The 26,471-nt window shown below is 41.1% G+C and overlaps 2 protein-coding genes across 3 annotated transcripts in view; one reads left to right on the forward strand and one right to left on the reverse strand.

Annotated features, from left to right (window-relative positions):
- Positions 1 to 22,251, reverse strand: part of LOC307268568 (protein PHTF2) — a 34,986-nt gene extending 12,735 nt beyond the window's left edge. For both annotated transcript variants that reach the window (XM_080051255.1, XM_080051254.1), the window contains exons 1-4: positions 22,115 to 22,251; positions 14,087 to 14,147; positions 8,221 to 8,301; positions 1,428 to 1,484 (exon numbers count right to left, since the gene is read on the reverse strand). In XM_080051255.1, coding sequence (XP_079907381.1) covers positions 1,428 to 1,484; positions 8,221 to 8,265 — 102 coding nt within the window. In that variant the 5' untranslated portion in view covers positions 8,266 to 8,301; positions 14,087 to 14,147; positions 22,115 to 22,251. The remainder of the gene's footprint in view (positions 1 to 1,427; positions 1,485 to 8,220; positions 8,302 to 14,086; positions 14,148 to 22,114) is intronic.
- A 501-nt stretch (positions 22,252 to 22,752) lies between these two features.
- On the forward strand, positions 22,753 to 25,121 carry LOC307268357 (transmembrane protein 60-like). Its single transcript, XM_080050943.1, has 3 exons — positions 22,753 to 22,890; positions 23,176 to 23,291; positions 23,610 to 25,121. Exons 2-3 carry the CDS (start codon positions 23,208 to 23,210, stop codon positions 23,925 to 23,927), a joined length of 402 nt encoding a protein of 133 aa, XP_079907069.1. The 5' UTR covers positions 22,753 to 22,890; positions 23,176 to 23,207; the 3' UTR covers positions 23,928 to 25,121.
- The last annotated feature ends 1,350 nt before the right edge of the window (positions 25,122 to 26,471 follow it).

Here is a 26,471-nt window from a genome sequence, read left to right on the forward strand (position 1 = left end):
GATATTACACATTCAAATCAGTTAACAGATGTTGACATAATGTAATACTCTTGTATAAAGCCTTTCATTAAATAGCCTTAAGTGATGACACTTGACTTGAGTCACCACAGGATGCTAAAATGTTTTTTTTTAAAGTCTGCTTGAGGGGCTAGTAGCTTGAGGCTACATTAGTCCTTAATAGCACAACACACCCAAGGCTCTTACGAACCGTTTCTCTGTGGATTTACATTGTGAGTAACATGGGCACAAGCTTTTGACAAGGAAGAAGAATGAATGGAATTTAAAAAAAATAGTTGTACTCGTTTAAGAAACTGGTGGCTATGAAAGAAAAACAGCTTCTTGAAACTCACCGATTCATGTCAACGTGACACTTGTTTTTCCCTCTTGTTTCTATGACGATACCGCTCCTCAGGGTCCCCCCTCCTAATATTATATCCTTTTTATGGCTCGAACTGTTTACATGAAATAGTTTGGAATATCATAGCACACTAAATCACACCGAAAAAGAAGGAAGCCGTGACAGCAAGTGACTTCCTGTGCACACCAAAATAGCTCATGTCCAAGCTTTCAATCTTCAGATTGAATTTATCTCAACTCTTCTGGTAGATTTTCCATTTATATAACTTATCCTATATACTTACATCCTTTATCCCCCTTTAACATTGTTTTAAATGTCGTACAGTTTCAGGGTGAAGTCAGCCAGAGAGGGTTTTGTGTTGTTGTCATGTATGAGTGAACAAAATAAAATATGAAATCTGTCACCTAACATAAATCATTGTTGTAATTTTTTCATTCATTCATTCATTCATTCATTTATTTTATTTTTAATTTTGAGTTAAAGAAGTTTGCTTGGTGTCACCCTGATCATGAATCATGCTAATCCAGCTGTGTGTTCACACCATGTAGGCCACAGCTGCGAGGAAACCACTTTGTCCTGCAGCTTTGCAACAGTGTGAACACAGAGTGTGAGGTTAATAAACACACAGGGGATTGGACATGGCAACTGGGCTGAGCGATCAAAACCAACCAATCACAGTCTACATCGTGGGGGAGTGACGTCCCGCCCTCCCGCCGTGTACTCACCAGAGAAATAAACTGTAGAAGAGGAGGGAAAGATGGATTGACAAGAAGAGGTGGAGATGGAGAGAGGAGAGATGTGCAGGTGACGCCAGGCCAGGAGGGCGCAGAGCAAAAGAGTTACAAAGTAAAAACACTGGAAAAGAACTGGCAGTATGGTGAGAGGCAGCAAAAAAAAACAAGAGGACAAGAGAAGATGTTTGACAATGGAGGAAAATAAAAGGAGGGAAGTCTTTTAGAATAAGCAGAAGACGGAGATAAAAAGAGAAACGTAAACATGAAAACATAAGAGAAATAGTAACAGAAACATGGAGGTGTGTTGAGCAAACAAACGACGAAATCAAACGTACCTTTATCTCCCGCTGCTCCACTGATTTCTCCCATATCTGTTGGTCATAGGCGCCGATCTGGAGAGAAAAGAGAAAAGATTTATGATAAAATGATTTTCTTAACACTCGGCATGCCTGTTAGAGGGACAGTTTAACCCTGGAAGGCTGCATCCAACTATCAATGGAATCAAAGTGAACTGCCAACGCCCCTCCATTTCCTACAGCTGCACCACTATCATCATGCAAAGCCTAGATTACTAGAGTCTGTGGAAACATATCATTATGGTTAGAGTTTTGTTCTGTGTAGGAGTTCAGGATGAAAAAAAAAAAAAGCTCTTGCTTCATACAAGCGGCACTGTCACAATCTCATAAAAAAAACAAATCATGTCTTTGCAATAAATCTAAAGTTGGCAAGTTGTTGAATTATTATGTTTGCCTTGTGAAGTGACTGAGTGTCTAGAAAGCACTTGCAAGCACTATAATGTTAAATCTATTATTAAAATGTCACAGTAAATTAGGATTTTACAAAAGGCCCCAAGAGAATTCCATTTCAGCAGGATACATCTGAAAATGAATGATTAAAAAACCTGTAATAAACCCGCTAAACAATATTATATATACCCTTAAAGTAGCGTTTGAAACAAACATCCAATGCCACACCTTTTGACAATATTACATATTATGTATCAACTTATGTGGTCATTAAAGCAACATATACGCGGTGTTAACCTTTAGTTAAATAATAAACCCAAATGTATATTTTTAAGATGCCTTCAGTTGCCTTATATATGTTTTACCCCAAAACCATGTCTGATATTACCAGACATATTTAACATACTTAAGCACCAAACCCTCAATAAAGCCTTTCTGTATAACAGTTCCTCTTCCTCCTTTTCTCTCTTATTTACTTTTCAGCACTCTGGACTAGTTTCACAGGTTCAGTAAAGACAGAGAGGTCAGGGAGTGCACTGACAGCTCGTTCTTTTTACTACATTCATTTATCAATGTCATAACACACACACACACACGGAAGTGGGGAGGGTGCAGCCCTGGGGAAATGCATAGAGCGCCAGCCTTAAGACAACCCAGGGACCTACAGAGTTCATACACATTTATATGCCAGCTCATAATTAGTAGATAATACTCAGCTTTTACTGTTGAAATACATGCATTTTTACACCATGTGTGTGTTCAGAGACTTAAGAGAATCAGCCAATATACTGCCCTAAAGCAGATGAATGTGTGTGCGCGTGTGTGTGTCCAAGTCAGTGAGTCTGGGTCACCCCGCAAGCTCGCCAGTGGAAACTCTGCATCTTTAATGAGACGTCATTAAAGATGGATAGAAAGATAGGAAGCGAGCGAGAGAGAGTCTTGAATCTGTTCTTCAAGCTGCTAATGATTTCTTGTTACCAGTTACACCAGCATGCAGCAGTGTGTCTACATTGTGTCCTTCCCGCATTCCATGCACATGTACGACCTACCTTGCGCTTCTATTTTCTAGTGCATCACACTTTCAAGGCCTTGCTTAATTAGCATTTTTAAGATACTGATATTTTACTGCAGCTTGTGGCAGTCATGACAATGCCACTATGCAGGTCACACCATCGTACAGACAGGGACTGCTTCTTCCAGGTCAAATCAAGGCAAACAGCAGTTAAACAGGGACCAATTGAATGAAGGCTGCAGGGAGATCATGTGATCCCACTGAAAATAACCCAAAGCAGATCTAAAATAAGTTTGTGGTCAGACCGTTCTGAAGATATTGGTCTACGATAAAACAGGGCCAATTTTAATAATATGAGAAAGTCACATTTTCTTCCTTTCCTCCCATTTTAGCAAAAGGGCGACAACATAGCGTGGACTGTACAATACCAGAAGCAACAATGACCTGTTCACAATTCTCCCAAATGAGATTACCAGTTTGTACCGGTTTGTAAAGATCTGTTTTAAGTCTTGTCTCTGTCCATCTCAGCAACAGGAATTATAGTTTGGAATGCCTCAGAGACTTATTTCATATTGTTGAGATTTTTCTGACCTCAAACACACTTCGTCGTGTCTTTTAACGCTGCAATAATGCACTGTAGAATACTCCTGTGGGTGAGTTAGCTCCAAAATTGCAATTCTTAAATCTGACATTATGATTGAGGCTGTGACTTCCTGAGCACAAATGGCCCATTATGAGAACAGGATGGCATTCAATCTGACGTCTGACTTGGTTTTACTGTGTGACATTTGGTCTGACAGCTTATTTTCCACATCACCCCGCCTATTAAAAATAAAAACACACACACGCGCAGACACACACTGACAGATTGAAGAGGATATTGTTGAGTACATGCTAAAGGACAGCCAGAGGGCAAACAAGAGCAGACTAATAGAGAGCAAAAGATAAAGAAGGAGAGAGAGGGTGTAGATAAGGAGGAGTGTAGGTATTGAAGGAGGATAATTTCTCTCTCTCACACACACACACACGCACAAAATAGTAACTGCCATGGGATAGCTTTGTCTTGGTTAAATTGCACATGAACTTCATCGAGAAAAATCAGACACTCTAGCAATTTGACAAGCAAATGGAGCGCCGAGAGTGCACCAGAAGGGATGATGACAAGGCCAAGTGTGCCGCTGCGGCAGTGCTGCTGGGGTCACCATGGCGACGGATGGTGGGATGATCCAGGGAGAGAGAGAAAGAGAGAGAATGGAGGGCGGAGGAGATTATGTCCGTTTGTTATGCAACTGCCTCCTCTGCAATCAAGGGGGTGTCACACACATGCACGCTCACTAGTAGACACGCACGCACATCAACATTGGATCAAATGAGCGTCGTGAAGGGTGTGTCAGTCAATGCAATAAAGAGAAAGAATAAAAACCCGACACTCAGAATATGTATTAGTAGCTAACCGTTATGGGAAACCTTCGTACTCTGCACTGTGATCCTGTGGCTGTGATGGAAAATCCCTCACCTATTTATTTACATTTCCAATAAGACTATTGATGACGGATCAAAGCCAAACATATTCAGCTTACAGTCAACAAAATTAAACAATTACTGCAGGTGAACTTATTAATTTATCAACCATTTCTTCATAAAACCCAAATATGTGGTCATCTTGTAGACAACTTCTGTATGTAATACTATTATCTGACAATTTATTTAAGATGAAAACTAAACATAAATATTTTTTGAATAAATAACTTCTATTAAAAAAAGCAACAAAACAACAACAAAAAGAAATTTAAAAACACTGCGACAGCTGGTTGTGGCGTGAAGATAAACCCCTCAACTTTGTTTTTGAGGTGTGACCATGGCAACACACACAGGGAAGGTGTTACTAGAGTGTGTGTGTGTGTGTCTGTGTGTGTGTGTGTGTGTGTGTGTGTGTGTGTGTGTGTGTGTGTGTGTGTGTGTGTGTGAATGTGTGTGTGTGTGTGTGTGTGTGTGTGACAAATGGAAAAATCCTTCTTTAGCAGCCAGACACATAAAGGACATTTACCATTTTCTATGTTCACTTGTCAATTAATCAACTAGACGTTACAGCTCTTATATTTCTTTGAATTATAACCATTAACAAATAAATAACAACGGGTTACGTATGTGTTGTCTCCTCTATTCTTAATTTACTCATGTCCTATTTACATCCACACAGATCTTGCAGCCCACATACCAAGGATCTGAACTGTGTCACTTACGTCTTAAAATAGGCCTTTTTATTTATTTTTTAAACCTCAAATATATCATGGACAAGTCCTAGAAAAGCTAGGCAATGGCTTCCCACTGGGTATAGTAGGAAGCACTAGATATCAGGCATTTAATAAACAAATACAGACAAACGAACAAGGAAGTATGTCTGGTGCTTTGTAACGGATATAGACAACATGGCAGCATGGGTCTTCACTGTGACATGGGCATGTGGCATGACACTATGGTGAGAGAAGGAAGAGAGAAAAAATAAATAAAGGCAGCCTCCACACAAACATCACGCTGACTCTATTTGTAGCCCGTCTCCAGACATAACACACACACAGTTAGCTTCACATCTTCAAAGGCCTGTTTGGAAATTTGAACCTTTCACTACAGAAAAAAAAAAGTATTTCCCAAACCATCACAGCCCCCCCCCTCCCCCCATTCATTTTCCCACAGTTCTTGTAGCTTCACAGTTTTAAAAATCAACACTCAAATGTGAACAATTTGGTTTTGTCTGGCCAGGTTTGTGGATTTCTGTCACAACAATAGAGGTGATGGCAAATGTTGTATGTGGAGTTCACACAGCATTGAAAACATACACAACATTTTTACATGGAGTATTTATTCTGTATAGAAAGTAGTCCAGAGGACCTTGGAACTACTTTCTAGTTTTTTTAGTCATGTTTTGTGAAGTAACATGGACTTATTGGTTTCTGTAGAGAGATGCAATCTGTTGAATATTTTCAAATGCCATATGCCGTAAGCAAGACAAAGGGCAGTGCATTCACCTCCATTTAAAAAAGGAAATGTACTCACTTTACGAGGGGCTTTTTTTGCCCATGTGAAATATGTTTCAGGGGCATTTTGGATCATTTCCAGGGCAACTTGATCAAATGTTGGGAAATATCTTGTCTCCTCTATCTGGGGTTACCAAATCAAATGAAAGACTTTAAGCCCTTTTTTTAAAAATACCACTTAGAATGAAATTCAATGCCAAGTGCACTCGCATGCAAGTTTACAGAACATAATGGAGGATCAGTATCGATTCATTGTGTGTGAAGGGAAGTACTACTGATGTCTAAGCTGTCTGTTTTCAACTTTGGCATTGCAAATGCATATTTATACTGTTAAAATTCCCACTATTTTTCAGGGGCATTAAAAGACCTCACTCCCCCCCCCAATTTCCTACCCTGCTGCATAGCTTAATAAATCATAACATATCGCCCACTGTTGAAAGTCAAGTTGAAAAGCATGCAGGTCTGAAATGATGCCACCAGTCAAACAAGCCAATGCTACATAACTACCAACAGGTTTTCTTTCCACCACGCGCTCGTCAGGAGCAGCAAACAAATTTAACAACCCTCTCGCACCTAAATACTCTCCTGAGGGCAGTGTTTGTTTATTTGGCAGGATTTCAGGTGTTTGCCTAATGCCAAAAGCCAAAGCCTCTCCCCTGTGCTCTCTCTTGTATTTTTAGCCAAGCCTATTGCTGAGCCGGACGGAATATAATAGCCGAGATGAAAAGGTGTTATGCCCTTTGGTCGGGCCGCCTATCACGGGACCTGGTAGATATTCTGAATTATTGAAGATAAATCAAACAGTCCTCGTACTGGTGACTCAAAAGACGGGAGGGACAACTCGTACTTGTCTTAAAAAGGAATGTCAGCGATAAAGAGGCCCGGAGGACAGTCAGACAGGTGCGATCTGCTCCTAAGAAAGAGGGATTTATTCATTCATGACTCAGCAATTGGCGTCACTGGTGAGCCTCTGCCCAGACAAGCTCAGCTAGAAACACACAAACTGTGTGTGGCGAATGTGTACCTCGAAACCTAAGAGCTATCAAGGTTAAATCATTTAAAGGAACAACTGATTATCTGTTTCTAATCCTAGGTTCTTGGACTAATTTTACTAATTTGTAGATTTAAAAAGGCAAAAGTTGGAGATTTGAGACGTTTGATGGTACTAGCAATGAAATTTAAAAATATTGTCAGCAATTCTGGAGAAAGCTTTTTGTCAAAAGCATTGCACTTTTACTCACACTCCGCTACCTGTCCATACTGTATGCACGCTGGGAAAAAAAAATCAGGTGTTAATACACAGACTAGGCACTGTAAACCGGCATGTTGCTAGCTATGGTGGTATTTTTTTCAGTACACACACAGTACTAGTATGGACAGGTAGCAGATCATGAGGAGATATTCACTGATCTGGACAAAAGGTGATCTTGTAAACAAGCTTTCTCCAGAATGGCTGACTCCACCTTTAAGACTAATTTAACAACAGAAAGTTGGTACAATACACTTGGTACAATACACTTGACACTTGTTCTTTGTCTCAAGCATACTGTGGTGTTGAGGCTTTGTCTCATGTTCATATGAGTCATCTTCATAGTGGTGTGATTCAAGGGAAAGGTTACGTCTACGTCCGTATCAAACAACTGCCAGGTGCAAGCAGAAGATCAGAGAGACGGGGCAGGTTGAATGAAAAATAATAACAGGCGAAAGCAGCTGAAGAAGAGACATAGAGGGGGTCCTAATGACAGACAGACAGGTTTGTGAGGACAGAGAGGTAGACAGACAGGTGTGTAAGCTGAGCAGCGCATAAGTCCAGCAGAGGATCTGATATCTGAGACCATGGAACAAAAAAGACACACAAGACCGGTCCGGTTTCACACTGTGCCCAACGGAACACAGCAGAGAGAGGGGGAGGCCGAAATACTGAACATCACAAAGAACCTGCACTCTGAATATCTGGACATTATGTCGCCAGGGGGAATAATATAATAATAGGAAACAGTATTGAAACGACAAAGTAAAAAATAAATAATAAGTAAAATAATTAGTCTCCACAACATGCAGCAGACTGCTTATTAAATTCAAAAGTAACATCCCGTTATGAAGCAAGGCTCTCAAGAGTGAATATATACAAATATTTAACAGCAAATGTAGCAAAATATGACTGCCATCCTATCTCTTGCTATCCTTTCAAATATCTAATGGTGTATGAATTTCTTTAGGGAAAATACACAGCAATAATACAATCAGCACGTACATTCTATATAGTGTGTTTCTCTTTTATGTTTTTGCCAGTGTGCAAATGCAAGAAGAGAAGAAGAAAAAAACAGCGACTTACCTTTTTCTGGTACCACACCACAGCATCTTTTACTTTGGAAGCCATTTACATTTCCCTTCTCCCGGCCTAGGGCATCTTAGACTGAAAACACACAGCAGGAGAGAGAGACAAAGAGAGAGAACAGTGTGAGTGACAGAGTAATGAGGAGGACTGAGCTCTATATACCTGGAATGACAGTGTGTCACCACAACTGAAGAAGGAGGGACACAGGGACACACACACACAATCAAGTGTGATTATGCAGATTTGAGCTAAAGGAGATCACTTTGTTTTTCTTCCTACATGAAACACCCAGACACACACACACACACTATTAATAAGGCCAGCCACTATTACATGTCGTCACCCTTGACAGTGACACCAGTCAATTATAAACAAGCACAGTCTGTCTATAAGCTGGCCTAAGAATAATTATCACTGCAATAGTGTGTTTGTAGAGCTGGTTGATCCCAATGAATCACAGTCTGAAACACACACGCTGGCGCGCGCACACACACACACACACACACACACACACACACACACACACACACGGTGTTATATATTTTCCGGGAATAATTTGGGAACGGCTGTTGGATCCCTTGCGGTGGTTTGGGCGTGTAATTGATTGGCGAAGACAGAACGTGCTAATAAGTTATACCAAGACAAAGTGTTGCTGAGCAATTCTCTGAAACACCAGAAACCAGGTTAGCTTAGCTTGCAGTACCCTTATGAAGGAGGAAAACAACAGCTAGCCCTGCTTTGTACTTTGGAAACCAAACGTCCTACCAGCACTTGTAACCATGTGTAACAATAGGTTGCAGTTTTACAGAGAATATGCAAATAAAATGAAGCTCCAATGTCCAGCTCTTACTTTAAGAGTCATGCCTGCAGCCTGCATAAAAACACGATGTATTATAATCACATGTGGAGTGCACTCCGTAACTGCTTGTAAATGCTTGTGCTCGTCAGTGCTTGATAGCAACTATTACTCTCTAAAAGATTTATTTTTCTAAAGGGCAGATAGCAAACAGGGAAATAAAGAACATGTGTGATAAATACAATATGTAGGACCTTCTCTACTCATCTGTTTCTCTTCCATCCTCCTTTGTCTTTTATTCTCTTTGCTTCTCTTTTCTAGTTTGCCAATTCTAAATGCTGTGTGAGTGGGATGATATGGAGGAGCATAAAGATGGGAGAGCGGTGTGGGCAGTGGCTTCAGGCCAGGTGCAATTTCTGCTAAAATATGACTGAGCCCATGAAATATTGCACAAGCAGGAGATTGTACACTTGTTTCTATTCTCAAGTTTGAAGCTTTAGTCAGAGGTGGCAGAGTGAAGAAGTGATTTGCATGCAAAGGCTTGTTTGTGCTGCCAGCCTCAGTCTGCAGCAGCACAGTCCCTTCTTTATAGCTTGCCTTCCCAGGGAGTCATCCTCTACAATGCATTTGCTTCTAGTAGAAACAAATCGTATTCTCTATTTTTCGCCATTTTATGAGTCAATATTGTGGGGGGCCTGCAGCCTGTGTGACCCAGTTTACCATGAGAGAGATGTGTGATCACACTATGGGGACGTTTGACAGCTCAACGGTTGATCTGCATTAACCAAACCACAACACTCTTTACATGCGATAGAGTCCCCACCTCAGACAAAGAGAGGAGTACTAGTGTGTGTGAGCGCGCTGCATGTCACAGGCCTTCGTCTTCCAGCAAGCACAGTGTGTCACGAATGGCAAGTTCAAACAGGAAGGAGAGAAACTTTGCAGTCAAACACTGAAGTCTGCTAGAGTTTAAGCTGAGCACACACGCACTGCAGGTCACACACCCATAAGTGCAGTATGCAGGCTATATTGTGTGTGCGTGTGTGTGTGCGTGAGTGCACACTTTTGCCCCACAAGGCAAGAGACATTTTTAGCAACAGGAAGAAAGTCTCTTGCTTGCTGTTGTCTACAATCATCACTTCATCTTAAGCAGCTGAACCACACAATTCCTGTCACATATCACACGCTTGTTACCCACACACACAATTTACCCACAGATAAAGCATATCTGAACTTTAACTTGAAAAACAGAGAAGTAGATATAAAAGTATTAGCGTGGAGTGGACTAAGCTGGTTTGTCCCTTTCATGTGCAGTGGTTGCACAAGTTAATGGGTTTACAGTGTCAACAGAAGCATTCATATTTAAACGTGAGTGGGAGAGATTAAGATTGAGAGGCGGCTAAAAAGAAAGGAATAATGGTCAGAGAAAGGAGGAGGGTGTGTTTTAAGGGACAGACAAGTTTCCACAACTTAAAACTCAAGAGAAAAGAGGAAGAGTTTTTTTGAGTTCAGCTCTGCAGTAAGAATTTTAAAATATTCATTACGTGAGATGGCCCAAAAATGTAGAAATGTGTACAGTGGTGCACTTTTAGGGAAGAAGATAGAAGTGTCTGATTCCACAGAAATAAGCCTAAAAAAAGGTAGTAGTCAAGCAGAATAACCACATTAAGTTTTCCTCATTGCAGTGAATGAAGTTTATTGACAACTAACGGACAAAAAAAATAATGCCGTTGTCAGAGTTTGGTGTTGCATTGTTTGTTTTGTCTGATAAAAAAAAAACTATTTTATGCATAAAATCAGCATCACATCTGAGCTGAAGCCAGAGAAAAGTTGGACAGGCAAAGAGTTGATCAGGTCAACAAAAACTACAGTGAACATTTTACATTCAATTCTGCGATATTTTGGTATTATTATCAAAAAATGTCCCAATGACTGGAGAGCAAACGTCAGCTGTGTGAAAGAAATGACAAACTGTCTGACGACGCAACCATTAAAAACAACAATAGTAAGCATAACCACAGGGAATAAAAACAAACATTTAGCCAGGCAGACAAAAACCAATGGGAGCGAAACCCTGTCATTAGTGAAGAGTTGAACCACAAACAGGCAGTATTTTCAGATGCTGAGAAAGCTTTAAGTCTTTTCAAATCCTTTCCCCAGTCCAGAGACAGTGATAAGACAAAAAAGCAGATCCTCCCTGTTCAAAGCCTCAATATCCCTCCACCGTAACTCCCTGTGAAGCCAGCACTGATACACACACACACACACACACACACACACAGACTATCATTGCCTAATACGGCTTCATATGCCAGGATTAGCTTTAAACGGCGGGGTTATTATTTTTAAAGCTGGAAACCATCACAAGAAGAAATAGGCGCGCAGTTTTTTCCTAACACACCATTTTCCAAAACCACACACTCAAACATTCCCAGAATACACTGCTAGAAGGGTATTTAGGGAACACACACACACACACACGATTCTTCAACCTTGAAAAGAAAAACACAGTGTAGAGAGTTCCAAGTGTTTTTCATTGATCCTCCTAGATTTGAGACTATGTTTCTAACCATATGTACCATTACACACACATATGTATATATATATATTTGTTAGTTGTTAAGTGTGTGCGTCTCATTCATCTTTCTCTGGTTAATTTTCATACCGGTCACAGCAAACCCGCGTGTAAACAAGAAGCTTCGTTCACAAAAAACCCATTACAAAGCTCTCAAGGAATTTGACAACTCCGATAACACCCACACACACACACACACACACAGAGCCCTTGCCAAATCTGTCTGACCAGAGTGGTTTGTCTGAGCTGACCCATTTACAGAAAGAGAGCAGAGAGCGAGAGAGTGGCGGTCAAGTTAGACAGTTTGTATTATATGTAGGCAACAGTTTAAATGAGGGCTCTTTTGTGCCTGTGTGTGTGTGTGTGTGTGTGTGTGTGTGTGTGTGTGTGTGTGTGTGTATGAGAGCAGGAAATGGTTGAGTGCAATTAGCCACGTGTCTACTGCAGCTACTGTACGCATGCTAACTTGAACGAACGCCAGCAGCAGAAGAAGTCTGAGGTTTGTACTTTGCGGTTAAAACCACCAAATGTGTTTGTATAATGTAAGAGGTCCTCCTCCCTCACACTCCTAATATTTAAATCTTTAAGTTATTACGTGGAGGCTGATCATGTTTGGCATGTTATCTGTACTGAAGACGGTCATATAACTGCCAGCCGTTGTGGTTCTTGTAGTTCTAAAATGGAGGTGGAAGTCATTTTAGAGCAGAACTTGTAGCGTGTCATATTCTATTAAAAAAAGTTACATCAGGACAATCTGTCAGCAGTCATCTGCATTTAGAACATTAGATAAAATACTAAAATAACCACAACACTGGGTAAAGGCCCAATATAAAAGGCTAAAATACATAACACTGGATTGATATTCTGCACCTTTTTGGTTTTATTGACTTGACAGAAATATAAAAAAATAATAAATCAGTACTGGGTGAAATGAACACACAATGGCATGGCCTAGTAACCCAATGGCATTTAATATAAATACATTTGAAACCGGGCCAAAGTGGGTAGAGGGTACATATACCCAGTACTGTGTTAGTTTACGGCAGCATTGTCTCCACCAATGTCAGAGGAAACTCTTGACTTTCGGGAAAAGGTGTTGGGGTACTCCATCAAATTGCAAAAGGCGACGTATTTAAATGACCACAGTTTAAACCTTGTCTGAATGAGGACACTACTTAATAGATTTGCTACGGAATTGGGAAGGATTTAGAGTAGTAAGAGGATTTGCTACTGGATGGATGCTGATTTGATCTGATAAAACGCTATCAATACCATGACCTTAACAGAATGACTCAGGCCTTTGTGAACTCTGGTGGCGTCGATGTTACTGTAATCAGGAGAATTATTTTGAAGTACCCAGGAGATAGCTTTTCCCTGCAAAAGGATTTTAGTTCAGCAGAGCAGGGCGGAAATACATTACGGTCAGTTGGGGTTTGCGTGTACGTACGCTCCCTAAACCTTTTGATGTGTAATTGTACGCGTGGCTGTGTGACTAGCCTTCTATACGGTATGTGGATGTCATGAGAGGTTACATAGCTGAGGACATAGCTCAGTATCAGCCTTACACTCACAGTTCACAGGTGGGTGACTTTTGACCATAACATAAACAAGAGAATTGGACTTTGAAAACACAAATTCGCTTTCGGGGAAGTAATTATTTCTGCTTGTTTATCCACTGTGTACACTGTGCAAACCAAGTTGCTTATTTTGGCCAGAGAAAAAGAAGACACACAAGTTTAAATATGGAAAGTGAAGTGTTACGAAGCAAATACTGCAGTTATTACCGAGTTGATCGAAAAAGCTGGTTTCAAAACACACAAATTACGGAGTCAAACATTTTTTTTAACTAGTGAGAGGAAAATAATCAGCTGAAACGGAAAAGACGTCAGAACTGAAAAGAGTTGAGTGAAAAGTTTCTCTGGGATGTCTCATTAAAAAACATAAGCACAAGACAAGAGGAGACCCGGTCACTCGTGATGTGTAACACTAGCTCTCTCTCTCTCTCTCTCTCTCTCTCTGGTTGCTCCATATTTCATGATGGGTGCAGGTTACATCTCCGAGTTGGGCAGAGAGGTGGCATGTGTGTGCATGTGTGAGTAAGTGTGCGTTAGTGCATGTGTATGTTTTTGCATACAGACAGGAAATACGAAACTGCTCAATCAGGGGTCGAAGGTGTCGGGAGGGGGAGTGTGTGTGTGTGTGTGTGTGTGTGTAACTAAAGTGGCTGGTGGGAGATGGGGGATCGTGTTACTCCTTGTGGTGAATCCCTGATCGGGTAGCACCAAAATGACACTCCACTTGACCTATAAAGAGCTTTATCATATAGCACCGTACAGCAACACACAAACTACAGTTAAGTTAATTGGTTGTTTACTGTGTCAATCATGCACTTTGACAGGCCAGCTTCAGTTATACACAAGGAACAATTCCCAGTCGTATATCATCTAACACACACACACACACACACACACTCTCTCTCTCTCTGGACTCACCTCTGGTCAGGGTGTTTAGCTGACTGGTGCTTCGTCCTCACAGCCGAATACGAACAGGAGGCTGGACAATTGGGGACAAAACAGAAACAAAAGAGAGAGAGAGTTGGTCAAGTCTGGGGTGACACAGGTCACACAGACTACTATGTCCAATTTCCTGTGTGTGTGTGTGTGTGTGTTAGCGTGTGTGCGTGCGTGTGTGTGTTTTAAGCACTGTGTAATCGGGCTTGGGCTGACTTCCACATGAGGCAGCGTGTGTCTCTTGCTGTCTCTTCGATCACACACATTCTATAAACAGCAGCATTTCTCAGAAACAGTAATGAACAGCATGGGGCAGAGTAGGACGCCACGGGCAGGTCAAACCTTAACTGACAATGCAGCTCTTGTGGAACAAGACTGACGCCCACCACTACCGTCATCATAATAACAATCCTTACTTGGTGACCATCAGTTTACCAGAAGGCCAAATAACATGGTCATAGGAATCCTTTACTAAGCTTTCAAACAAACCTACTGCAAACAGCCAAGTTAAAGGATGACTAGTACAACCAAGGCCGCCCATAAGGGGTAGAAAGTGGGAAAGCTTTCTAGGGCCCAGCCCTTGGGGGGCCCATGGTCTTCAGAGGCCAAGAACCTAACTAAGCTCAACTTTATTTTTAACAGAAATATTCACTACAACCATTTATAACTTGGACGACCATAACGACAAAACAAACATTTTAAATATTGAAACTTGGGTAAAATGTCAATATCTCCTCCTCCGCTTTATGTCCGTTCTCTGTGTGTGTGTGTGTGTGTGTGTGTGTGTGTATCTACTCCTCCGCTTTATGTCCATCCTGTGTGTGTGTGTGTGTGTGTGTGTGTGTGTGTGTGTGTGTGTGTGTGTGTGTGTGTGTGTGTGTGTGTTGTGTTCCGAATCGCATACTTTCTACTATATAGTTATAGTATGTAGAAAAAAGATTTAGGATGTCCCGATTCTTGTTCTACTTCATCCGGCCAAGATTGTTAGTGTTGAAAAGTGCATCCTATTTGGGCGATTCTGACCCACAATCCAATGAGCACGTGAAGTGACGTCACATCGACGAAGCCTCCATATGAAAACAAACAGGGATGCGACGGATATAAAAGCAAGAGGCAAGATACACAATGTTATGATGAAATAAAAGAGAAAAAGAATGTCCCAATAGTATGCCTACTGCATCCTAACTAGATAATTTTTATCGTCGGATGTAGTATGTAGAATAGAAAAAAGAAAGAGTATGCGATTCGGAACGCAACCTGTGTGTGTGTGTGTGTGTGTGTGCGTCTCCTCCTCCGCTGGCCTCTGCTTTATGTCCGTCCTGTGTGCACGGCACGCTGAAAAAAAGTAGCTAACACCAATTTTAAAAAGCCTGGCTCGGAGACATCAGTCGTTTATATTTACCATTTTGAGTTTCGGGGAACAGGCTGGGTGGGGTACTGAGAGACAAATATTAACGTGGTTAGTATAAACATAAACAAACATTCGCCAAGTGTTTCGCTAGAGATTACCTATATGCCTTTTAAACATCATAACATGATGTACTCCACCAGCCTTACCCAGGGCAGGTGGACTGGGTACCACAAAACTTAGCTGAGGGGGAATGGAGGCTGGCCAGGGAACATGTATAACTTATAATTTGACCCCTTATACAGTATGCCTTGTAGGCTTCCCACCAGTAGTTGTAGTAATGTGTTAATCAAAAAATAAATATCAATTTGTTCTCCCAGGAATTGTAGAATCTTTCAGCCCAGCATCCATTTAATTTGAACTCTCAAAAAATACTTTTTTAAGTTTGAGTTACAGTAAAATTATTTCCTTGATGAATTCAGGTGTCTCCATATCAGATAAATGTAGTTCTTTAATAAAATTATGCATTACTTTCCTTTCCTTTTTTGTGTGCCATTTGGTTACAAAATTTGGCTTTGATATATTGTTGTAGAGTTTTGGCTGGATTATTTTACCTGAGTCATCCTGCTACTTGTGTCTGGGTGTTATTCTATGAATTGTGAAAAGTATGTGGACCCCTCAGGTAAAACAGAAAACAGGTGTTCCTTGTCCACTTTATAAGAATGAAGAAGAACAACAAAAAGGAACACCTGTTTTCTGTTTTACCTGAGGGGTCCAAGTACTTTTCACAATTCATCGAATAACACCCAGACACAAATGGAGCGTAGCAATAGTTCAGGCAGGGTACGGACGTCAAGCGGCTGTCATCTGTGCACGTCAGCTGACAGCCAGGTTACTCCCCTAGCACGCCATTGGCCGTACACTCAAAGTGGTGCCTTATTTAAGCTGCACTAGCCTACCTACTGGTGCTGCTTCCTCTGCAAGCTCTCGCAACCCACCTCCACCCCACCACCTCCTTGTTAACTGTATTGTCATCAATGTCATTTCTGTTGTCATTGACGCTTGTTCTGTTCTACACCCTAGGGGGTCCTTGCTGCAGATCTCCTCACCTTCGGTAATCCATGTAGCTCATGGAGGTCAGAGGGATGGCTCTCTCTGCCTAAAAGCTTTCCACGCGGGCGGATCAGAACCATACCGCCAAATATAATTACTGCAAAGTATTCTGCTAATTGAAATAAACTTCTATTTTGACTAAAGTATTCCTGTCTGAAGTAGCAGAACGACTCAGGTAAAATAATAAAATAAGGCTGGGGGAGTACATCATGTTATGATGTTTAAAAGGCATATAGGTAATATCTAGCGAACACTTGTTTGTTTATGTTTATACTAACCACGTTAATATTTGTCTCTCAGAGCCCGTTCCCCGAAACGTCAAAATATATATAATATAAACAGCTGATGGCTCTGAGCGGCTTTGTAATATTGGTGTTAGTGACTTTTTTTCAGCGTGCCGTGCACACAGGACGGACATGTAGCGGAGGGAAGCGGAGGAGCGCGCACGCGCACACACACACACACACACACACACACACACACACACACACACACACACACACACACACACACACACACACACACACACACACACACACACACACACACACACACACACACACACACACACACACACACACACACACACACACACACACACACACACACACACACACACACACACACACACACACACACACACACACACACACACACACACACACACACACACACACACACACAGCGGAGGGAAGCGGAGGAGTAGATACATACACACACACACACAGTATTACAATAAATTGGTAAGTAAGTCAGAAATGTGCTACTATTTTTAAACATATATAGTATAATAATCACAAAAGAGTCCTTTTTTTCCACTTGAGCTACTGCTCCCCAAACTCTTGCTGCACGTCCCTGTTTGATAAGATAGTTAGTCTCTCTACAAATACATGTATGTGTTTATTTAGGGATGAGCGCACACACACACATTGATACAAGTAAAGTATGAGTAGGGGGGCCCATTGACCGGCGGTTTTCAGGGGCCCAGCCATTTGTGTGGGCAGGCCTGAGTACAACCACATCAGACTTGTGCAATGTAGAGGGCAAATGATACAAAAAAAAACACAACCACAATCACAGGTCGGCCACGCGCTTGGGATTCCAGGCACGAGTTAGTGGAAAATATTTGCTGGATGCAACATTGCCCTTGACAAAAGCTGCAGTTACAGAGATGTTTCTCTCAGATGCAAGCAGAAAACCAAATAAGAAAGTATAATGTTGGTGGTTTATAGCACCTCAATAGGGTGAGGACTAGAAGTCTAGTTTGAGGTAACAATGTGGAAAGGAATTCAAAAGTAAAGAGGCATTTTTGAAGGGAAAAACACCATATTTCTTAGTAGTAGTAAGTAGAAGTAATTTTATTTTGGTCTAATAAAGAGTTTTCCATAATAAATACATGTGAATATAAATAGATAAAGGCATTTGATTTCATTTTATTTATTTTTTTAAACTAAAAGGTAAATGTTAAGCAAAAAAATTAATAGTCAAAAAAGGTGTCATGAAGGTGACTTCAGCGTTGCTATAGTCCAGGAAAGGCTGCCATGTGTTTAAATTGTCCAGCTTTCCCTGAGATCTCATAATGGATTTTCTCCATATGTAGCGCACTTGAGAACTCCATGAGCCACATATCGAAGCAGGTTGGGATGGAGGATGTGGCCGCAGACATCTGAATAACAACGAAACACTCTTGACCAGAAATGTTGGAGTCTAGGACAGAACCAAAACATATGAGCCAGGGTTCCATCAGAGTTCTTGCACCTAATGCGAAAGGGTGAGGAGGAGGGATAGAATGAATGTCATTTGACAGGCGAATAGTGGAGCCGATGTACAACCCTATATTGAATGAGTTGGTGCCTCGAGGTTAATCGAACAAGAGTGTATGCTGCGAAGACACTTAGGTTGCGTTCCGAATCGCATACTTTCTACTATATAGTATGTAGAAAAAAGATTTAGGATGTCCCGATTCTTGTGGCCAGATTTAGGATGGTTAGAAGTACCCGGATGTCCTACTTCATGCGGCCAAGATTGTTAGTGTTGAAAACTGCATCCTATTTGGGTGATTCTGACCCACAATCCAGTGCGCACGAGAAGTGACGTCACATCGACGAAGCCTCCATATGAAAACAAACGGGGATGCGACGGATATAAAAGCAAAAGGCAAGATCAAGGCGCAATGTTATGATGAAATAAGAGAGTAAAGTATGTCCCAATAGTATGCCTACAGCATCCTAACTAGATTCTTTTTATCGTCGGATGTAGTATGTAGAATAGAAAAAATAAAGAGTATGCGATTCGGAACGCAACCTTAGCCCAAGCCTCCTCTGAAATGTCTACTACCATTTCGCTCTTCCAGGAAGAAAACATTTTTTTTTTATATAGTTGTTGATTAGAGTAACAGGTTAAATTTAGGTTTCCCATCCTTGCTGTAACACTTGATTCCATAGACTTCACCTAAGCAACTGTGGCTCATCCCAACGAAACACTTCCCCTTTATTTACTAACAGAACCTGACATTCTACTACAGTACAGCCGGGCTCCTAATGTGGCACTTCTCTATAGCCACCGCGATAGCCACTTGACCTTTTTATGCTCACGATAAATCCTGCGGTGGCTGCTGCTACATATCTATGAATTATATCACTGGTGGACATACGGGCCACCCTGCAGCTGAAAAATAAGATGATCGGGCAGTCTAGTCTACTGAGTGATGTAACTACATTGCAGCGGATGATGTAACCGGCTCTGCAGGGCAGCAGCACAATGCACACAGCATCGTCTGAGAGATGCTCAGAAAGAGAGAGAGAGAGAAAGAGAGATCGAGTAAAAGAGAGACAGACAAAGACAAAGACCACAAATACAGAAATACAAAGGAACACGCAGATCAGAGAATATAAATCTGTCAATTAAAAACTATTTAAAACATTTTAGACACTAAATTAGACAGTCAACCACTACAAATGATGCATTATGTATAAAAACACACCACAATGACTGTCTGGTCGCCAGCTCGTGAAACACTGAGGACCTGCACTGCTATATTGACTGACAAGTACTACCGGCTTCAAGGATAACAAATGAATCAGCGTGTAAAAAGGCCCAAGCACCGCCCTATCCATAAAGTGTGTGAGTGGGTTCATAGGTAAAAGGTAGAGTAAAGGGAGGGTTATATTAGCACACCACCGTTCCTATCTGAAGGCATGACACAGCCAAAATGATTTCATCTTCTCATCCCCTATCTGTCAACAAGTGAAGAACGACGGCCCTTTGCAAACTTTTGCTGAGTGCTAATGCAACCACCACAGCTTCCTGCTGCTTCCCACTGAACTGCATTAAAGAAAGTGCCTTGCTCGAGGGCACCTGAAGGCTTCTTATGACATTAACAACTGTGGCACGTGTTAGGTCATGTTAATTCTGAATTACAATAGCATCAAGTTGCCACAGGGGTCAAATTTAAAGGTTTGCTTCAACATAACATAGCGGTGATAGGTGATGTTTGTTTTTTGAAAGTAAGTCTTGATGTAATAAGAGAAGGCATACTACATTTTACAGTGCTGCTGCTGACTAGCGTATCTGACTGCCTGCAGGTATAACAAACCATTTAGCGCATGTCATGTCTAACAGCTGGAGCAGCAGACTATACAATACTGCCCTAGGTAATTTTCTGCTCCTGGCATTATTTATAACATGATTTACAACTACAATATACAGTCTGATCTGTTCTGCTTCTTAAGCCCCGGATGGACATATAAAGATGGCATCATCCACCACTGCCTCTTTCCACAACATCAAGTGATGAGGTGAAGATGCATTTAGTTATAGTACTTCTTCTTTGTCTTCAAACAAGTGCATTTCCCCAGGACACCCATTGTTTCTATATATAAAAAGGTACATTCTAAAAAAGGTAATAAAAGAACAACTTTTATTTTCAAGTGATTATTCATTTATAAAAAAATACTTATTATCTTCCATTTCTAGTTTTCTACCAAGTCTGTTCTGAAAAATGCCAATAAATAATCTACACACTGACTGCACCTTTAAAGGAGTATATTCGACTGTCCTGGCTGTGTGCTAACGTGACAAATTCTGACAGAATGGTGTGGGAAGGTTAACTTAGGGGTCACATTAGGATTGCAGTGGAAAATCTGAACGAGTGATGACAGTGTTTAGTCAGACACTGGAACAGACAGGCGGGCCTGGCTGGCTGGCAAACCCTGTTGGATAATCAGACAGCCTGCCAACCGGCGCGCCTGACCGCCTGCTGGAGCCTGCGACAATTTCTACTCAAGGGACAAGAGAGGGAGAGAGAAAGCCAATGCACTGATTGTAGAATAGAATAAGATAGAATGAGATATTCATGTGTATGTAAAAAAATAAAAAATACACAAAAACATGACAGAATTGAACGGAGTAGGATACAATTTGGACCTAAAGTCCATTTAGCCATTATTCAATTAACATATACTAATAGCCAACTATTTCAATAATTGTTATAAGGAAACACATTTTACGGCTTCCAGCCTCTGAAATACATTGGTTTTCTTGATGTTATATGATGCTAAACTTGAGATGTTGGGGTATTGCTGCAAAAAACAGGCTATGTAGAAAAGCTATGTCATTGTCGCAGTTTATTGGATATTTTTCTCTATTTCCTGATTTCTAGTTTACAGATCATACGATTATCAAAAGATTAACTGAAGAGCAATGAAATCCACTGGCACCTCAAATCATAATAACACTGGTTTTCGATATAGACGATAGACAATATGATATTCCAAAGTCATGCAATGTTCTCCATAGCTTATGGAAAGCCACTCTGGGTGATCACAAAGACAAAACCTGGGAAATGTTTTATAAACCAGGTCTTCTTTGTGCTTTCAATTTTAGTTTGTATACAACAGGGTAAACAAAAGTCACAATCATTGAAATAGATTAGATAGGCCTTTGCTGTGGAAAATAGCACCTTTACATTTGCTTCAAGGTGAATGTTAAAAAAAAATGTATTAATATTTTAAAGGATTTTAGGAGAGGCGACCCATCTCCAAGAACACCCAGAGAGAAGGCCTATAAAAGGAAATAGAGGTTGGTTGCAGTGCAGAATTTCAGAGGACATTCTCAAATGTCTTAGAAGTGTAGGAAAAGAGTCAAATGAAGTAAGTTTATATAATGGTTTTAAGTACATTGGTGTCCATGATTTATAGCACATTAGTGTCCTGTAAGTACAATTCAGAGGTTAAGTGCAGTATGGCATAGCCGTATGTCACTTAGCCCCCCTGAGTGTTTTCACTCCTTAAAACGACAAGAGCTATAAATCAGCTAATCTTATTGCTAGCCTCCGTATAGATACAGCTACGGTGTTTTCACTTTTCAGATAGTGTCCACGGTTTAGTTCACAGCCTGTCTTGCGTTCGCTCCCTCCTCCTGTTAGCTCACACCATGCTACATAGTTAGCTGGTTAAGCTACCGGCAGGCACAAAGAGCCCACACAGCTGACCCTCACGCCGAATAATGTGGGAGTCAAAAACACACCGTGCACAGCCGCTCAGTCTTACCTCCTTGACAGCAACGCCTGCTCCGAGTCCCCGCACGCAGACCCAAACCTTGCTCCCTCAACTTGATTAACGCTTCACTGAGGTGGTGCCGACCGTATCCACTGTGCAAGAAAGATGCTGAGTGTGTGTTCGCCGATGTTGGAAGCAGTCGCTTTCGCCTTTCGTCTCTCGTCTGGTGAAAAATACAACTTCAGTCCCATGCCCGTAAACCAGCGTATAAAGGCGCCGTTACATTTCAAGCGTAGCTAACGGTTACAAAAAAGAAAGAGGAAAACGACAGAGCGAGGGCTTACCAGGGTTTGCCACCTTAGCAAACAAAATAACCAGAAAAATCTAATAAATTAAAACAGCAAAATGTCGCTTTTTAATGACGAGTTAAGGTAAATCGAATTGAAACACAAACCACCGGGAGAATTAGAAAGAGCTGTGCTTACCTCTAGCGGACGTTAGACCTCACTACAGTGGTCACCCACTTATAATTCGCTTTTGCTATGGTCTTTACGGTAGAACTAGACCGCGAGAGTGATGGGGGGTTAAAAACGTGACGTGACAATGCCAGGACCAATCGGCTTCAAGTAGGGGCGGGACAAACACAGATAACGGACCAGAAGAAAAAAAAATCTTTCCGTCTGTCACATAGACTGTATAAGGACTGTCATCGTTAACGGACTATTTGTTGATAATTATGTGAATTAATATATGTCACGTACTGATTTTTTGGTGTGTGCCATACGTGGAGACGAAAATGTTGGCCGCAGAGCTAGAAATACACTGAGGTAAGTCGGGCTTCGTCTTAAATATAACACCAACTGGTTAGCTTAATGCTAGCTGTCATTGTCATGCGAGCTAACTAACGATGGATGAAAACATTCAATTGACTCCAGCTAGTACCAGCGACTTGTTGTTATATCTGCTTAACAATACTGTCAGCAACTGTCTATTCCTATTTATCGGGATTCTTGCTGTAATGCTCCATAAACCAAACATCCATCACAATAATGACATGTCTGATTGTTTGTGACCACTTCTGTTTCCTTCACAATGACGCATGGTCTGTCAAGCTTCTTCCTCTGATCCGTCCCCAGTCGGTGAGATGTCTCTGGCTCAGAGGGTTTTATTGACCTGGCTCTTCACCCTGGTCTTCCTCATCATGCTGGTCCTCAAACTGGACGGGAAGGTAAAGCTCTTGTTTACATACCAGTTTACAGAGCCTACTAGGCTGTGTATTAACACCAGATTTATTTTAAGGCACGCACACACACAGTACAGACAGATAGTGAATCGTGAGGAGATATTCACTGATTTTGACAAAGTGTTTTTGACAACAAACATTCTCCGCAATTGCTGACTCCACCTTTAATGTCTGTCTCTTTTTGCAAGTCTCGATAGTGAACTATCTTCTATCCTCTCACCTAAGCTAGAAATTGACCCACCACACTGATATAGGCAGAAACAAGCTTTGACTATGTAACTGACATTATACTCTTTCCCCCAGGTGCAGTGGAACTGGTTCCTCATCTTCCTCCCTGTCTGGGTGTTTGACGGCATCCTCATCCTCATGCTGGCCATCAAGATGGCTGGCCGCTGTAAGCCCGGGTACGACCCACGAAACGGCTCCCCGGACCTGCGTCTGCGTGCCTGGTACCTGACTGCCATGCTGCTCAAGCTGGGCTTCTGCCTGACGCTATGCGCTAAGCTGGAGAAGCTAGCCGAGGTCAAGCTAACGTTTGTGTGCATTCCGCTGTGGACCATGTTACTGGGGGCACTGGTGGAGCTGGGGCTGAACATCTTTCCTGAGAGGAGGGAGGCCTGAGGGGGGGCAGGGTTACATCACATGGCCAATAGTCAATCATTTTACCAAAATAGCCGAAGATAAGATTTGTCTCCGTATGACCATGACTTTTTGAAATTTGAGTCTTTGTTTTGGCCTGATTGGGATCCCCAGAGAGGCTCAAGAAGAGAGACTCAAACCCCTATCCTCTCAGACATTTGTATTGATGTTAGAAAGATGGAGAAGAGAATAAAGAATAACAATCGTAGTGTTTTAGACGACCGTGGAGTATACGCTGTGAGGGCTTTGGCAGGGCACGCAGTCTGCTCAGCTATTCCTGAACCCGTCTCAATACATTTATTACAAATGATCAAAATTGCTCAATTTGATCCGTAAAAAAGACTACAAATGCTATAAGGGGAATCATCTGCACTTGTATGAGACTACTGTGAAGCCTACACTGGAAAAAAACATAAACGTTGTTTTAAACATTTGCTTTTTGTTTTGAAAAATCAACAATGTTCAGTATTGTTTTATTAGTGCTTATTTTGGCAGTGTTAAAGCTAGCACAGGATGCTAAATAATATATTGTTAGTGTTTTGGCTGCAGCCAAAATTAATTCACCCTTGGTACCAAAATAATGGGGTGTGAATTGAATGTTATTAAAATGTTTTATTTTTTTAATATGCTTTTTAGATATTCTGCAGCTATGTTTATGCACACTACACTTTGTCTGTTCATTCCTGAGTTGCTGGCCAAATATTATTTCCGAAGTTCTAAATTATCTTCAAGAGGTGTTTGTGATAACAGCTTGGTTCGGTTGCAGGTACGTAAGAAGTACATAAATTAGACAATTTAAGAAGTAATCTAATCTTGGAAAAACTTGTGATGTTCTTCTTTTTTTTTATCCCCCACAAGCTGCTCTGCACAAGGTCTCTTTTGTACCATGTTAATCATCATGTGCCACATACAAATCAGGAAAGCTGTTAGTGCAAGGTCCACTGGGGAGAAAAACAACAACATTGCTACATGTACCATAAATGCTAACCAAAGTGATACACATTTAAATATGGAACACTCTAGCTGTGTATTTAAAGAAAAAGAAAAAAAAAAGTTGATCAATGATTCATGTTTCAACTTTGTGGTACAGCTGACACTGTGACGTTTGTTCTGTGCCATTGGATTTTTTTATTAGCATTTCAAAAAAATGATTTTCATTATTTTGCACTTTGTTGGAAATGCGAAGGAACCGTGTGTTGAGGTCAAAAGTATTTGATAATTATCGCATGTCTTGTAAAAATAAAAAAAATAAAACAGTTTCTGTGAATTGAACTGTGTCAAATAGTCATAACGATGCTAGCATAGGAGCAACAACAGTGTGTGTGTGTGTGTGTGTGTGTGTGTGTGTGTGTGTGTGAACTCTTCTAGGGAAACTCCAGCTCCTTTCACACACAGAGCAAACAGAAGTCTTTATTTTTTTCTCCTGACTTTCATCTTTAGGCTAAATATCGCAGTATTTCTACGACTAAAGTTCACATATTTAACTAAGAGATCAATCTTTACAATCTTCCAAGCCCCTCGAGGAACTGAATAACCATGTAGCCCTGTAGTCAGTTTCTAAAGCGGAAAGAGCTCCAGTCAGCCATCGATCAAAATATTAAACACTGGCCTATATTGCTAAAGATTAAACCAGCTTGTGACCCCTCACATAATAAAGCAGTGTCTTGTTGGGGACCTGTCAGCAGCTCCATACAATCTATACTCTGATAAATGTAATACTTAAATCATATTTAACAAAATGCAAGAGATCATACTAGAGAAAAGCACTTTCTACCTTGTGTCTGACCCCTCAAAAATTGATCTTGTAACCTTTTGGAAAGGACCAACCCCTATGTTGGGAACCACTGGACTAAACTGTAATTATATAAGAGTGAACTAAAGTAGTTTCAAACTTCTTTTGCAAAACAAATACATTTATTTTAATGTCGAACTTAAATCTTTAATATAGTATTTTTACGTTATTGTATTGTAACTTTTACTGACTTGTTAATTTCACAAATGTAACTTATGTTTATTGATAATTAACATAATGAAACTTGACCTTGAGGAGTGAGCAGTGTGTGTGGTAACGAAGACAGTACAGTCTGTTGTGTACGCCACTCACACATACACACGCACGCACGCGGTTCAACTAAGTTTTTCCAAGAATTGCCTCCAAAAACCCTTTCTTTGTTTCAGCTCCGACTTCCTGCCCTCACTCCCACTCTCCCCATTCACTGGTATAGGTCAACAAAGTTCCTCTGGCATGAGAATGAGTGTATGAAAGGCTGTTTTGGAATGGTATTCGACTCGATACACCAGCCCTGGATTTAACGGGTCTGATGCGCTGCATGTGTACAGGTTGTGCGCCCGCTCAGAGCTCTCTGCTAGGTAAAGCTGCTGAGCTCATCGCTGCAGACTGTAGCGAGTGGGCGGCTTGCATAACAGCAGCAGACAGAGGAACACATATTAGGCCAGTGTACAGCAGGAAAAGGGCAAGGTATAGGTTCTTTCAATAAGAAATGCTGCTCTGATCAGTACTCTATT

Source organism: Ammodytes marinus (genome assembly GCF_949987685.1).
Source record: "Ammodytes marinus genome assembly, chromosome: 22".
Lineage (NCBI taxonomy): Eukaryota > Metazoa > Chordata > Actinopteri > Uranoscopiformes > Ammodytidae > Ammodytes > Ammodytes marinus.

What these genes read in the sequence shown, in the direction of transcription:
- LOC307268357 (XM_080050943.1), top strand. Translation starts at nt 23,208, where the DNA reads ATGTCTCTGGCTCAGAGGGTTTTATTGACCTGGCTCTTCACCCTGGTC. An exon ending in TCCTCAAACTGGACGGGAAG is followed by an intron (nt 23,292 to 23,609) that starts GTAAAGCTCTTG and finishes TCTTTCCCCCAG; the next exon opens with GTGCAGTGGAACTGGTTCCT.